The following is a 13,951-nucleotide window of genomic DNA, read 5'->3' on the forward strand; positions in this document are numbered from 1 at the left end:
GCCTCCTCCTAGTCCAGGTAGGCGCCCTTTCCCATCGGTCCCTGCCCCCATCAGAGCGGGCATCCCACTGGCCTGCAGCTGTCAGCCTTTGGGGAAGGGGCTGTGCCTGATCCTGGCCCCACACCTGGCCAGGGTCTCTCCCAGAAAACCCCAGGTGGATTTTGCTTTGGATGAATGATGGAAGCAATCCACGAGTCAGTGAATCCACAGTGGCCAGTACTTTGGTCCGGTGTCCTGTCCAGGACACTCCCTCCCTCCGGATTTGTAGAACAGAACGCAGAACTCGACCTGAGATGGGGGAGAGGGAGAGGCTGCCTTCGCCCTGCCCCACCCCCAAGCACTTCTCCCTGCGCGGTCCAGGCTGCTCTTTCCTGTTGCCAAATCCAGCGCTTGCCAGATGCTCTGGCCAGATGTTCTCCCACCCACCCAGCCCCATCTCTCCTGGGAAGGGAGCACCCCTGGGGAAACTGGCCCCCCTCATTTCATCTCCCCATTTCTCTCCCTGCTTCCCTCTCTTCCTTCCCCATGGGGGCTGCCAGGCCTTTCTCCCTCAGGACAAAGTGGGAGCCCCTTGTGGGTGCCTAGAACAGACAGCCCTGAAGTCCAACGTGCGACCTGGTGGGGACTGATAGCCCAGTAGCCTTCCTTCTGCTCTCCCCAAGCCCCAAGTAAACACGTGCTCCAAGTGAAAATGCCAACACTTCCACGCCAACTCTTTCAAGGTGCATCTCTCAGACCTGCCCAACAAATGCCCCCCAAGGCCCTTCCAAGAAGGAATCCTGAGGCCTTCCTCACCCCTCCTCAGCACGGTTGGCCTGACCATGACCCTGGTTGGGCAGGCACCTGGGCAGGAAAGGGCTGGGCCTGGGGTGCGAGGGCAGGGGCCCGCTGTGCACTAACCACAGTGCCATCCTGCCTCCTGCCCTACCTCGTGGCCTCAGCCTGAAAGGGGCTCAGCACCACGAGACCTGTGTACCCCGACAGTGAAAGGCATGCAGAGGTCTGGAGCAGACCAGGCTGAGCAGGGAAATGGGAGGAGAGAGGGCCTCGAGGCATCACTGCAGCCCACAGGACCTCTCTCCTTTGACCCCGGAGGTGGGCAGGGACGTTTCCTGATGTCCCGCAGACAGTGGGGACGGGGGTGGGTGTCTGGCGCCTACACGCTAACAGAACAGAAAGGAGGTACTGAAACACAGTGAAAAGCTGTAGGGTCAGGTTCAAACCCTAGCTCTGCCCCAGCCAGCTGTGTGGTCTCGAGCAGACTAGTCAACCCCTCTGCCTGCTTCCCCATCTAGAAAGTGGGTGTCACAATGCCACTGACTTCCTAGGGCTGTAGTGAAGATGAAATGACACTGCCCATGTAAAGCACTGTGATGGGCTTGTCGCAAGCACTTGATACACTTTAGCCACTTACCAGGCGGATCTGGAGGTCCAGAGATCGAGACCATCCTGGCTAATATGGTGAAACCCCGCCTCTACCAAAAGTACAAAAATTAGCTGGGTGTGGTGGTGGGAGCCTGTAATCCCAGCTACTCAGGAGGCTGAGGCAGGAGAATCACTTGAACCCAGGAGGCGGAGGTTGCAGTGAACCTAGATCACACCACTGCACTCCAGCCTGCTGACAGAGCAAGACTTTGTCTCAAAAAAAAAAAAACTTTAGCCACTTATGATTATAATTAACTCCCTAGAAAATGTGACCAACCCTCTCCCTTTGCTGCCACGCAGTCCCCTGCCCACCCACAGGATGCCCAGCCCAGAATGACACCTCCATTCCACCTTTGCACATGCCAATCTGTCTGCCAGGCACACCCTCCCCAACCCTCAGCTGATGAGTGTCTTCCAAAACCAGCCCCTGAGAAGACGTGCCTGCCGCCCTACGTCCACCCTCACTGCTCCCAGCACCTTTCTAGCAGCAGCACCTGCGGATTGCGTAGGCACACGAGGCTGTGCACGCAGCTCTCTACACCCACAGCGGCATTTCAGCCTTCCAAACCAGATGGACATCGGTATTATTAACTTCTCTAGAGAGCTGGGGAAATAGAGGCACAGAGAGGCACGTGGCTTACTCAGGGTCCCATAGCCAGTGGGTGGAGGCCCTAGGACCAGAACCTGGCCTGACAGCACAGAGCAAACCTCCAGCTGGTGGTGCAGCTGAGGGGACAGCAGCCTTCCCCACAGCACTGTCAGGGACTGTGAGTTCGGGCTCAGGGCTGCCCCTGAGCTCCCCAGGGTCTGCCTCACCCCTGCTCCACAGCCGGGGTCAGGGAAATATCACCTCTGCTGGCCAGGCCTTGGCAGTGACTGCCCTGGAGAAAACTCACTTACTGGAGAAAACAGCACTTTTCATATGCAAATGACTCAGGCAGTGTGCTTAGGGAAGCAAGGCAGTGCCTTGAGAGATGTATAGGCTGAGGTGGCTGGGGCGGGGGGCACATGTAGAGATGATTCAGCCCCATCTTGCCAAGGCCCAGAGAGAGGCGGTGACTTAGGAAAGGTCACAAGCAAGGAACCAGAACCCAGCCTCCCAACTCATAATTTGGCACTTCTTTCCTCCCTCCCCCAACCACCTCTCTGCTATCTTCCTCTCTTTATCCATCAGAGGCTGTGGCCTGAACAAGGACCTGCAGGGGTGGAGTGGAGAGACACGTATTTTATACGATTCTGTAAGCAGCACCATGATGTCCATGTCCCCCGCTCATCCTGGACAAAGTTGAGAGCCACACTTCTGATCCAGTTTCTCCTCCTGCTTTGTTTGTACAAGTAGGGAAACTGAGGCCCAGAGATGCCAAGGGACTTCTCAGGTCACACAGCAGGCAATATGGCAGAGCTAAGACCAGAACTTTTATTCCCTGACCCACACTTGCATCTTCCTGGCTGTTCGTGCTGGAGCTTTGCAGACTTCGCTGTATTTTTAAAACACAGGCAACCAGCCCACTCCTCACGGCTTTGTAATTAATAACCCATCACTCGACTGTGACCATCACCAGCCCTCTAGCTTGCCCTCTAGTGACGAGACTGAAAGCTACGGGCTACTGTTGAAAAGACTGTGTCCCAGCGGCATGGCGGCTCATGCTTGTAATCCCAGCACTTTAGGAGGCCAAGACGGGTGGATCACAAGGTCAGGAGCTGGAGACCAGCCTGGCCAACACAGTGAAACCCTGTCCCTACTAAAAATACGAAAATAGCTGGGCGTGGTGGTAGGCACCTGTAATCCTGGCTACTCAGGAGACTGAGGCAGGAGAATCTCTTGAACCAGGAGGCGGAGGTTGCAGTGAGCCAAGATCGCACCACTGCACTCCAACCTGGGTGACAGAGCTAGATGCCATCTCAAAAAAAAAAAGAGAAGTATGTATCCCAGGGCAGAAGCAGCTCAAACCATAAGTAGGAGGAATGTCCGCAGGAAAACCATATTCAAAAAAAAAGAAAATATAAAAACAGGCGACCTATGAAATCTCTCTAGGAAGCACTTCTAAGAGCCCGATCCACCCCTTCTCCACCTCAGGTCACTCATTCCCTGGTGGCTCTAGGCAGAGGAGCTGGCACCTAAGGACAAAGCTGGGTGTCCTGTGAAATGAGGGTTAGACCAATGGACTTTCAGTCCCACGTGCTCCAACAGCCTGGGGCTCCTGTAGAATCAATCGCCTGTGAGGATGGCAGGGCCCTTCCAGGGGAACACCAGGTGCTGGAGGGCCAGCGCTCCCAGTAACTCCCCAGTGCTGGTTCTGAGACACTTTTCAGGCTGTGGCTGAGAGGCGGAATCAGGCTCAGCGGCCGGAAGCAGACACTCACCCAACTCGGCGCTCCTTGCTGCCCAGCGGTGGCCACTAGCAGGAGGAGACCCTGAGGAAAGGCTCGGAGCCCACTCGGGGCTCCTTCTGTAATTGGAGCGCACAGGGATGTTGGGCACAGGGTCGATCCCTGCCTTCCCCAGAGGCCGGGGCAGGCTGGTGCTGGGACCGGGAGTGTCCTCCACCTCCGGGGAACCCCGGCAATGAACTCCCACACAGCGGGAGGGTCAGGAGAACAAGGGACCTAGAAGGAGAAGCACAGGCGCCCACACACACGGTCACCAAGGCACCTGCGCTCTTCACACACATCACCCTCACAGGCACACACATGCTCTCTACACAGACGGACACACACACACTTCACACACATACACCCTCACAGTGACACACACACACACACTTCAGACACACACCCTCATAGGCACACACATGCTCTCTACACACACAGGCACACACACGCTCTTCATACACACACCCTCACAGAGACACACACTTCACACACACATGCACTCTCACAAACACACCCTCGCAGGCACACACACCTTCACACACACCCTCACAGGCTGCGGCTCTTCACACCGCGGCTTTTTCCTGAGACCACCTGTCTTCGGGCCACCACCACTATTCCACCTCCTGAATCTGAGACTGCCTCACCCTCCCTCCTGGACCCTGGAGATCTAACAAGAGACCTGGGCCACGTTCCTGGATATCCTGGACACCATCCACCTGGACCACCTGGACTACCTCCCTCACATGAGGCCATGCCCATCCACATCACCACCACCCATCCTGGGTCAATGCACACCTCCTGAGACCTGCCACCTGCCACCCTCCTCATGCTCCGCCTCCTGGACTGCAGGCTGCCTGATGACCCTTGCTGGACGTGCTGCGATCACAGACATGCCCTGGACCACCTGGGAGCTCAGTGCATGCATCTTGACCACCACCTCCCCTCCGGTTCCCTTCCCTCCCTGTTCTCCCTTCCACCCTGGTTCCCTCCCTCCTTCCCTCCTTCCTTCCTCCACCAGGGCCTGCCATCCAGCCTCGTGGTGTCACCGCCGCCCCCTCCTGAGACGTCTGCCACCTGCATATCAGACTGGTTCCTCCTGGGGTTCCTCCCTTCCATTCCTCCTTCCATTCCTCCCTTCCATTCCTCCATCCACCACTCCCCCACCTTCCTCCATTCCATTCCATTCCATGTCCATTCCATTCCATTCCATTCCTTCCATTCTTTGTCGATCCATTCTCCCCCTCACACCCACACACACTGAGCCCCCCTCCAGCCTCAGCGGTCCCAGTACAGTGTGCTGTCCCCTGCTGGGCAGACCCTGGGCTGACAGGAGAGTTCCAGATCAAAGATCTTGCCTAAACATCCCTGCATTGATGGAGCCCCCTGCGTGCACACACCTCTGGAATGTGACTGTGCCTGTGGGCTCCGTGACCTGGAGTGTGACCGTGGCCCCATGGCAGCTGCCTGCTGAGGGCATCCCCTGCCCTCCCCAGGACAGAAACAGGCAGCTCTGTGGGTGGGACCCAGGAGCGACATGGCCCCCTGTGCTGCCCCCTGAAAGCCGAGGTCCCGCCCACCCAGTTGCCCAGACACTCAAGGAGGACCTGGACTGGGCCCAGCAGTACCTCTCCCATCCATTTGCTGCTCTGCCTCCTGCCTGCCCCTGCCCAGTACCGGCCATTCGCTCACACCTGTTCCAGGGTGTCCACTGTCCTTTCCACCACTACCCCCCCACTCTGGCCATTTCTTCCACACTAACCTCCATGCTCCACTGCCTTCAGGCTTTGGTCCATCCCGACCTGCTCCAGCCCCTCATGCCCCACCCCTTTGTCCACCAGCCATAACCACCCCAGCTCTGCGCTCCTCCAAGCCCTTCACTCCTGGCCTCCCACAACTGCCACCAGCCTCCCCTCCACCCTCAATCCCCATCCTCCCCTGGGTCTCAGCTCAAACGTCCCCTTCTCCCGGAGGCGTCTCGATGCCCAGCCCCATTCTCCCTGCCTCCTCATGCCTGGCACAGGAGCATGTACAGCTCTGTGGTCCTGGCACACAGCTCAGTACACCTGCTGACTGTGTCCATTTCACACGTCTCTTTGGAGCGCCTTCTGTTTGCCAGGCAGAGTTCTGGGTGCTGAGTGCACGGAGGCCACCTTTTGGCTCATTTCCCAGTAAAGGCAGGCGGGGCACGTGGGAGAAAATCACACACTGTTGGGGAAGGTGTGCTGGTTTGGTTTGGTCCTTCCTGAACTGCTGTTTGGTCACATTTAATTGCTGTGTGACCCTGGACTGGCCACGACCCTCTCTGGGCCTCAGTTTCCTCATTTGTTAAATGTGGGAAAGATGGTTTTGAACTTGGTGATCTTCAAGAAGCCCTCTGGGATTGGAGGGGATGAGAAAGACAGAGAGAAGCTGGCCCTAAAATGGCCTCTCTGCATGTCACCTCCCCGCCCCCAAGGGGGTCTCCCCAGGGCAGTGGGAAGGGGCCGGACTGGTAGAGCTGAACTGCCCCTCCCACTACCGCACAGCTTTGGTTCCCACTACTCACTTGCCCTACCTCGCCTCCCAACCCTTCCCAAGGACCCTCACAGTAGCACTCAGGACCCCGAGAGTTTCCTATCATATTGTGACCTTGAGACCTCAGCCCCCAGGGCCCCCTCTGTGCCCTACCCAATCCAAGCCAGTCCCTCTCAGAACAAAGCAGGATTGGGCCACCCTCCAGGCTCAGATAGCTCTGCCACCCTCCTGGTCACCTTGCTCCACAGATATTCTGAAGCATGTGGCCTCTCCTGCCCCGCCAGGCATGCCCAGACTGATCGATGCATTCTGCAAGCCCGGGGTCAGGCCAGCCCCACAGGGCGCTCAGGATGGATGGACCACAGAGGTTGGCTGGGTGGGGTGGATGACAGAGCCCCAAGGCCCCAGGGCTAGGAATTAGGGGAATGGGGATAGCACTGTCTGTGGACGAGGAGCAGGTGCCAGGAGACCTGTACTGTTTGGCCGATGGGGAAACAGAAGCTCAGGCAGGGAAGAGAAGCAAGGGGTCAGACAGAGCCAGGAAATAAGCTGGGCTGAGGACAGACAGAACTCTGTTCAGATTCCAGCCCTGCCGCTGAATTGCTGTTTGACTTTATGTGAGCCACCTTTTACTTCTCTGAGCCTCCCACAGGTTGTTGAGCCATCAGATGTCAAGTTCCTGGACCACAGGAAGTGGGTAGATGCCTATAAAAGCCCCATGCAGCCAGGCGCGGTGGCTCACGCCTGTAATCCCAGCACTTTGGGAGGAAGCCGATATTGGGTGGATCACCTGAGTTAGGAGTTCGAACCAGCTGACCAGCCATGGTGAAAGGCGGGTTTCTAGTAAAAATACAAAGAGTAGCTAGGCTTGGTGGCATGTGCCTGTAGTCCCAGCTACTTTCGGAGGGTGAGACAGGAGGAGTAGCGAACTCGGGAGGCAGAGGTTGCAGTGAGCCGAGATCTCACTGCACTCAGCCTGGGTGACAGGCTGAACTCCGTCTCAAAAAAAAAAATCCAAACCGGGAGGCAGGTAGGGCCCTCATCCTCTCCTTCCCCAATCTCCAACCCATCCCTAAAAGAGAGCAGTGAGGAGTCAGAAGACCTAACTGGCTCCAGCCTTTGCTACTCACTGGCAGTACATCCCTGGGCAGGTAACCTCTTGTCTCCAAGTCTTAGTTTTTTTCATCTGTAAGATGGGAATAGCTCACCTCCCTCAGGGTGCCTGTAAGGCTCAAAACAGGTCATGGACATGAAAACTCTGTAAGGCTGGGCAGATGTCAGGGCTTATGGTTGCAAGATAACCTCTCTTAATACTAAGTGGGTGGGTAAATGGATGGATGGACAGGTGGATGGGTGGATGAATGGATGGACAGGTGGATGTCTGGCTGACGGTACAGACGGATGAATGGACAGATGGAAAGATGGCTAGAAGGATGAGCAGATGGATGGATGGATGGATGGATGGATGGATGGATGGATGGACAGGTGGATGGGTGGACAGGTAGATGGATGGACAGGTGGGTGAATGGATGATATGAATAGTGGTGGATAGATGAGTAGTGGATGAATGGTTAGGTAGGTAGGTAGGAATGGGTAGATAGATGAATGAGTGAGATGGAGTGAACAGAGTAGACCGGGTGGTGGTGGATGGGTGGGCAGTGAAATAGATAGACAGAATTAGGTGAATAGGCGAATGAAGTTGATAGATAGATGAAGTAGGTAGATGGGTAGAAAGATAGTAGGTGAATGGATAGATGCGTGGAATGGATGAATAGGTAGATGGATGAATGGTAGATAGATGAACAGGTGGATGCGTGGAAACAGTAGGTAGATGGATGAATGAAGTAGATGAATGGTAAGGTAAGTAAATGAAATGAAATAGATAGATAGATGGATAGATAAGATAAGATGAATGAATGAATATATATGAATGGAGAGTAGACGGAAATAGATAGACAGAGTAGGTAGTAAACCGGAGAAATGAAGTAGGTAAGGTAAGATAAGATAGATAGATATGGATGGATGGACAGGTGGATAGGTGGACGGGTGGATGGATGAACAAGTGACCAGGCATATGGGTGAGTAGGTACATGGATCTGTGGTGGGTGAGTGACAGAGCTCAAGTTCTAAGTCAGTCAGCACAAGTGAGGGAGTCAGGTTTCATTGCCCCAGTGAAATGCTCTATGATGTCTTCCTTCAAACTAAGCAGCTTCTTTTCCTATGGGTGCTCGCCTTGACATCCTGTGAAGACCACTGCCCCATAAACCCTTTGTTCCTGAAAAGCCAGACTCCCCAGCATGCTCTCCAGGCTCTCCTGGGACTCAGAGGCATCAGGGCCACCTGCCAGTATCTTCAGGCCCATGAGCTCCACGGGAGCAGGATCCCTGCGCCCACCCAGGCCCTGGTCAGTCTTCTCCTAGTGAATGAAGCAGGGTGGGGGATGGGCACTGGCTAGGCAGGCCAGGGATGGGTTGGCCAGGGATGGATCAGCCAGGAAGGTGTGGACAGGGTGGGGCTGACTCACTGGGCACGCGGTTGATGGCTTTGAGGGGCCTCAGGACGCGTACAGTGCGGATGGCCGACAGGTTGATGTTCTGAAGGTCCAGGGAGTACTCAACCATCCTGCAGAGAAAGGGGAAAGAGTGAGGGATGGTGCTGGAGGCCAGCTGGGGTCAGCGCCTGGGCCACAGCATTCTCCAGCCACCTGCACACAGCTGTCCGGACAGGGCAAGTAAAGACAGCGGTCGGATCTCCAGCTACATCCGGCCAACGTGTGGCCTGGGGTTGCTTCTGTGGCCCTTGTCTCCTCCTCTGTAAATGGCGCTGGTGACAGATGTGGGCAGGGGCTCAGGGTGTGAAGGGAGCACAGATGTTGGGCTGTGTGCCCAGCACTGTGCCAGGTGGCTCCTGCCCTTCAGGCCCATCCTCCTGGCCCGTGGCCCGTGTCAGCCCCTGTTTCCAGAGCAGCCTCTGAAAGCGGGAGGAGCATCTCCTGCACCAAACAGCTCCACGCCCCACAGTCCATGCTCAACCAGCCCTGCAGCTCTTTGGAGGCAGTTTGCCTCCTCCAGGAAGTCTTCCCAGATCTCCCACAAGAGGCAGATCTCTGAGGTCCCTTCATGGTGGAAGCACAGCAAACCTCAGTTGCGGGGCACTGGGAGATGGGTCCGGACTGCATTCCCAGGATCACCCCCCTGCCCCCATCACCAGATCCTTCCCCCAGCACCTCCCACCCCAGGACTTCAGCGCTGCTGCCAGCTCCACCTGTCACCACCCGTGTCACCACTGTCAGTAGGAAATGAAGGCTTTTCCTACACGCTGCACAAACCTGTCCGACTGTTGTGAAGCCGCCACCCCCTCCCGCTGCTTGAAGAGTCATTGAGTGAAAGCTCCGTTCCCTGAAATGCCACCATCATCCATCCCCCACCCGCTGGAGCGCAGGCTCAGGCTCCTGCATGCGCGCGCACACACATACACCTCCACACCTGTGTGCACACACGCACGGTCACACACCTGCATACAGAGTCACATACACGCACACAACCACACACCCAGTCACACACATACACACAGTCACACACACAACCACACACCCCCCACACACACACAGTCACACACCTGCACACACGCACACACACGGTCACACACTTGCACATAGTTACACACACGCAGCCACACACCTGCACGGTCACACACCTGCACAGAGTCACACACATGCAACCACACACCCACACACACACGCACACACCACACACCCGCACACAGTCACACGCATTACTTAAATCCACACACCTACCTAATATATTCTAGTTACATGCATATATAAATTCACATACTCTACTTACAGTTACATTAATGCATATGCCCATATTACTCTATTATTAGTTATATATTCTCTATTACATATGTATTACACCATATTATGTATTACAATTATATACTTCTATTATTATTATTAGTTATTGTATATTAGCATATACTCATATTATTAGCCACAGACTTAGTTACATATATGTATTACAAATTACATTTTGTATTATTATATATATTATTACATTTTATATATAGACATAGTTACATTTGTATTACACCATATTAATTTACATACATATTAAATACAATACATACCTGTATTACTTAGACATACACATACTTCCTCTTCTGACATCCTCATATATGCACCCTCCTACTCAAATCCAAACGCAGATGAGGGGGAGTGACCCAAAAAAGTGACAGAGACCTAGAGCTGGAGACAGAGACCTAGAGCTGGAGACAGAGACCTTGGGGACCTGAGGGGGAGGGAGGAAGGAGAGAGGGGGAGCTGGCAGAGAGCAGGGAGAGAGGAGGGGGGCAGGGGAAGGAGCAGGAGGAGGGAACAGAGGGTTGGGGGAGGGGCGGGGAGAGGAGGGGGTGCGGGGGGGGGGGGCAGCAGCCAGGCAGAGAGGGTGAGGGCCGAGGGTGACCTGGAAGGGGCAGCGAGGGAGTGGGACTGCATGAGGATTCTGCGCGTGGGTGAGCCCAACTGTCATTTTCACATTTTGTAGAAAGAGCTCTCCAGGCAGCCGGGAGACACGTGTGACAGAGGGGCTGCGGGGGTGGCACACACAGGCACATAAACAGGCGCTGGCACCCGCGGGGCCCAGGACTGCCGAGTCCCATCGCAGGCAGCCAGGACCAGCTCCAGCCAGCCCTCCCCACATGCCCCACCCCCTCACAGACGTGGCCCCTCTTCCTCCTGCCTTGGTTTTCCAGATCCTGTGGGGGGCGGGGTGGGGGGAAGTCAGTCCCTAGGGAGAGCTGGGAACGCCCTCAGGCTCAGTTCATGCTTTGCTGGATGAGCTGCAGGTGGGGGCTCCCAGCCCACACCAGACTGAACCCACCCATGTGCTGCCTTCCCAGGGCCCAGAGGGCACACCTGCCCAGCTCTGGCAGGCACTCATCGAGGACTTGTTCCCATCCCCATGAAGCCTCGCCATGAAAATAAACATATGCCTGCAAGATGGATGGGTAGACAGAAAAGCAAGGCTGTTTGAGGCCCTACTGGGTGCCGGGCACTGTTCTCTTTACCTGTGGGAACCCATTTCAATCTCCACTCATTTGAGCGCGGGCCCATTACTCTCTCCTGCCACAGCCTCTCTCCATTCCACCGCCGACCAGGGCAAGCCACATCCATGACTGGCTCATTGAGAGAGCCCTTGGAACGACCCCCTGCTGGTCCCTAGCTCCCCTCCCCCACACGGCCACCCGGCTCCACCTTCCCCTTGATCTGGGACTGTTGGCTCTCAGTTAAGTGAGGGCACCAACCATGGCCCCTGCCCCACGATAGGCTGGGGGGCAAGAATGCCCCCGTGCACAATTCAGCCCCTTGATGACAAAGAGTGTTTTTTTTCTTCTTTTTTTTTTGAGACGGAGTTTCACTCTTGTTGCCCAGGCTGGAGTGCAGTGGCACTATCTCGGCTCACCACAACCTCCGCCTCCCAGGTTCAAGCGATTCTCCTGCTTCAGCCTCCTGAGTAGCTGGGATTACAGGCACGCACCACCATGCCCAGCTAATTATGTATTTTTAGTAGAGATGGAGTTTCTCCATGTTGGTCAGGCTGGTCTTGGAACTCCCAATCTCAGGTGATCCACCCGCTTTGGCCTCCCAAAGTGCTGGGATTACAGGCATGAGCCACCGTGCCCAGCCGACAAAGAGTGTTTTCTTGCATTTTGTGTTTCTCTACAAGGGGTGGCAGGAAGAGACTGACCCCGGGGTCTTCAATGAGATATGAGTTGTGACTGGATGTCACGGGGGGCCCATAATGACCCAGTTAGTAACTTTAGGGTCTGAACACCTCCCAGACCCCAGCTTTGCCACAGGAGGCTGATCAGACACATGTGCTCTTGGCTACAGACTTGGGCAACCTCCCCGCCATCCGCCCCAATCTTGGAGGGGAACGGAAGCAGCCACTGCCTGGCAGTGCATCTGAAGCTCCCAGACACTCTGAGCTGGTCCAAATAGGGCAGACCCGGAGCAACACACTGGCCCAGCCCCTTTCCCTCACCCTATACCTGACCCTGTGGGTCTTCAGCACAGGAACACACCTTCAGTCTACGTCTGCGGCAAACATTCCCCAAATTCCCCCTGAGAACCCACCAGGTACAGCCCTCACACCCCGGTGAAAAGTTCCCCCAAGAAAACGTTCCTGTAGAATCTGGTGTCAAGATCTTAGCTCTGAGCTTCCTGGCAACCAAGTCAAAAAAGGAAATATGATGTTACTGAGTTCTTAGCAGCATGAAAGATCTTGACACTGTAGATCCTTCCAGGGAATCCATTTCCTTAAACATTTCTACTGGGTCCTCACTCTTACTTCTCCACTTCATGAACCATTTGGGGGTATTCTGCGGTGGTTGCATCTCCTGTCTGGGAGAATAAGATAGCGTATAAATGCATTCACTGAAGAAGAAACATAGGCGCACAGTGAAGAATTGAGTAGTTCTCATTCTTCTCTGAGCAGAAGAGGTTAGAAAGGAGGACACCAGACAAGGATGGGGAGAGAGGAGGGAAGAGGGAAGAGCACTTATTTGGGAGGGAGGAACTGTGGGTTTAAGTCTCTGTCCTGGGAACCTCGCTGTCTTGACAATGACTCCATGCACCAATCGGCCCAACCTGGGACAGCTTGCTGACAGTTCCACCCTCCCTGTCTTAGCCCGGATCACCGGCCCTCTGTCCCGACAGTGGCAGAAGCCTCCCAATTGCCCTCCTGCGCCCTGCTTCCTCCCCTACGTCCCTTCCTCAGTCAGCAGAAATCTCCTAAACTCAGATCTAGCTGTGTCACTCCCACTTAAAACCCTCAGTGACTCCCCATTGCCTTCAGAACAAAGAGACCTTCAAGGCCCTCCGTCATCTGGCCTCAGTCCATCTCCCCCGAGTCTCTGCTCACCCTAGGTGCCGAGTCAGGCATGAGCACCGTGTCTCAATTTTTGCTGAGGCCACCTGGGATGGTAGAAGCTATCTCCCTCCCCTTCTCCTCTTTCCACCCCAGTGACAGCCAAGACAGCTGGGACTTCCTGCCCACATTCCAAAAAGAGAAGGTAAGGAAGGGCCGCCCTGTGGGCTGACTCCCCTCAGGCCCCAAATAAGACATCGCTTACGGGGGTGAGAAATTAATTCCTAATTACACAGTTACTTTATCACGCAACTTCAGTGCTAAGTCTAAAAAAGAAATCAACAAAACCTCCCCACTACCTCCTGCCAGCTCCTAAGCGCTTAATTAGGTAAGTAATGTTGCTTTAAAGAGAGCACTTCCATCCTGAAGTCTCCCCAGGAGGAGGTGGCTGTCTTCTGGGGAGAGGGGCTCCGGTGTGGCCAGGCTGGTGGAGGGACCGTGCCAAGGAGGGTAGGGAGGGCGGACATCATTTCTTCCCAGCACCTTCTACTTCGACCTTATTCCTTGAAGAGCCTCCCTCCCCGGCTCCTGGCTCCTAGCAGAGGTCCAGACACCCAGGCCTGGTCCACCAGAGGATCCCATGCCCCCGGCCGGGCCACCATGGTTGGTTCAGGATAGGCATGTGATCCCTGGTGGACCACGAAGGCAGCCCAGCCCATGAGCGGGGACTGCAGGGAAGAGGTCCTCTCCCTGGCTGAGCCACAGCCTGC

General features: G+C 55.4%; 1 protein-coding gene across 2 annotated transcripts in view; it reads right to left on the reverse strand.

Annotated features, from left to right (window-relative positions):
• Nucleotides 1-13,951, reverse strand: part of CACNA1I (calcium voltage-gated channel subunit alpha1 I) — a 121,393-nt gene that overhangs the window by 62,996 nt on the left and 44,446 nt on the right. For both annotated transcript variants that reach the window (XM_031656286.1, XM_031656284.1), the window contains one exon: nucleotides 8,837-8,934. In XM_031656286.1, the coding sequence (XP_031512146.1) occupies nucleotides 8,837-8,934 (98 nt within the window). The remainder of the gene's footprint in view (nucleotides 1-8,836; nucleotides 8,935-13,951) is intronic.

This window comes from Papio anubis, chromosome 16 (assembly GCF_008728515.1).
Source record: "Papio anubis isolate 15944 chromosome 16, Panubis1.0, whole genome shotgun sequence".
NCBI lineage: Eukaryota > Metazoa > Chordata > Mammalia > Primates > Cercopithecidae > Papio > Papio anubis.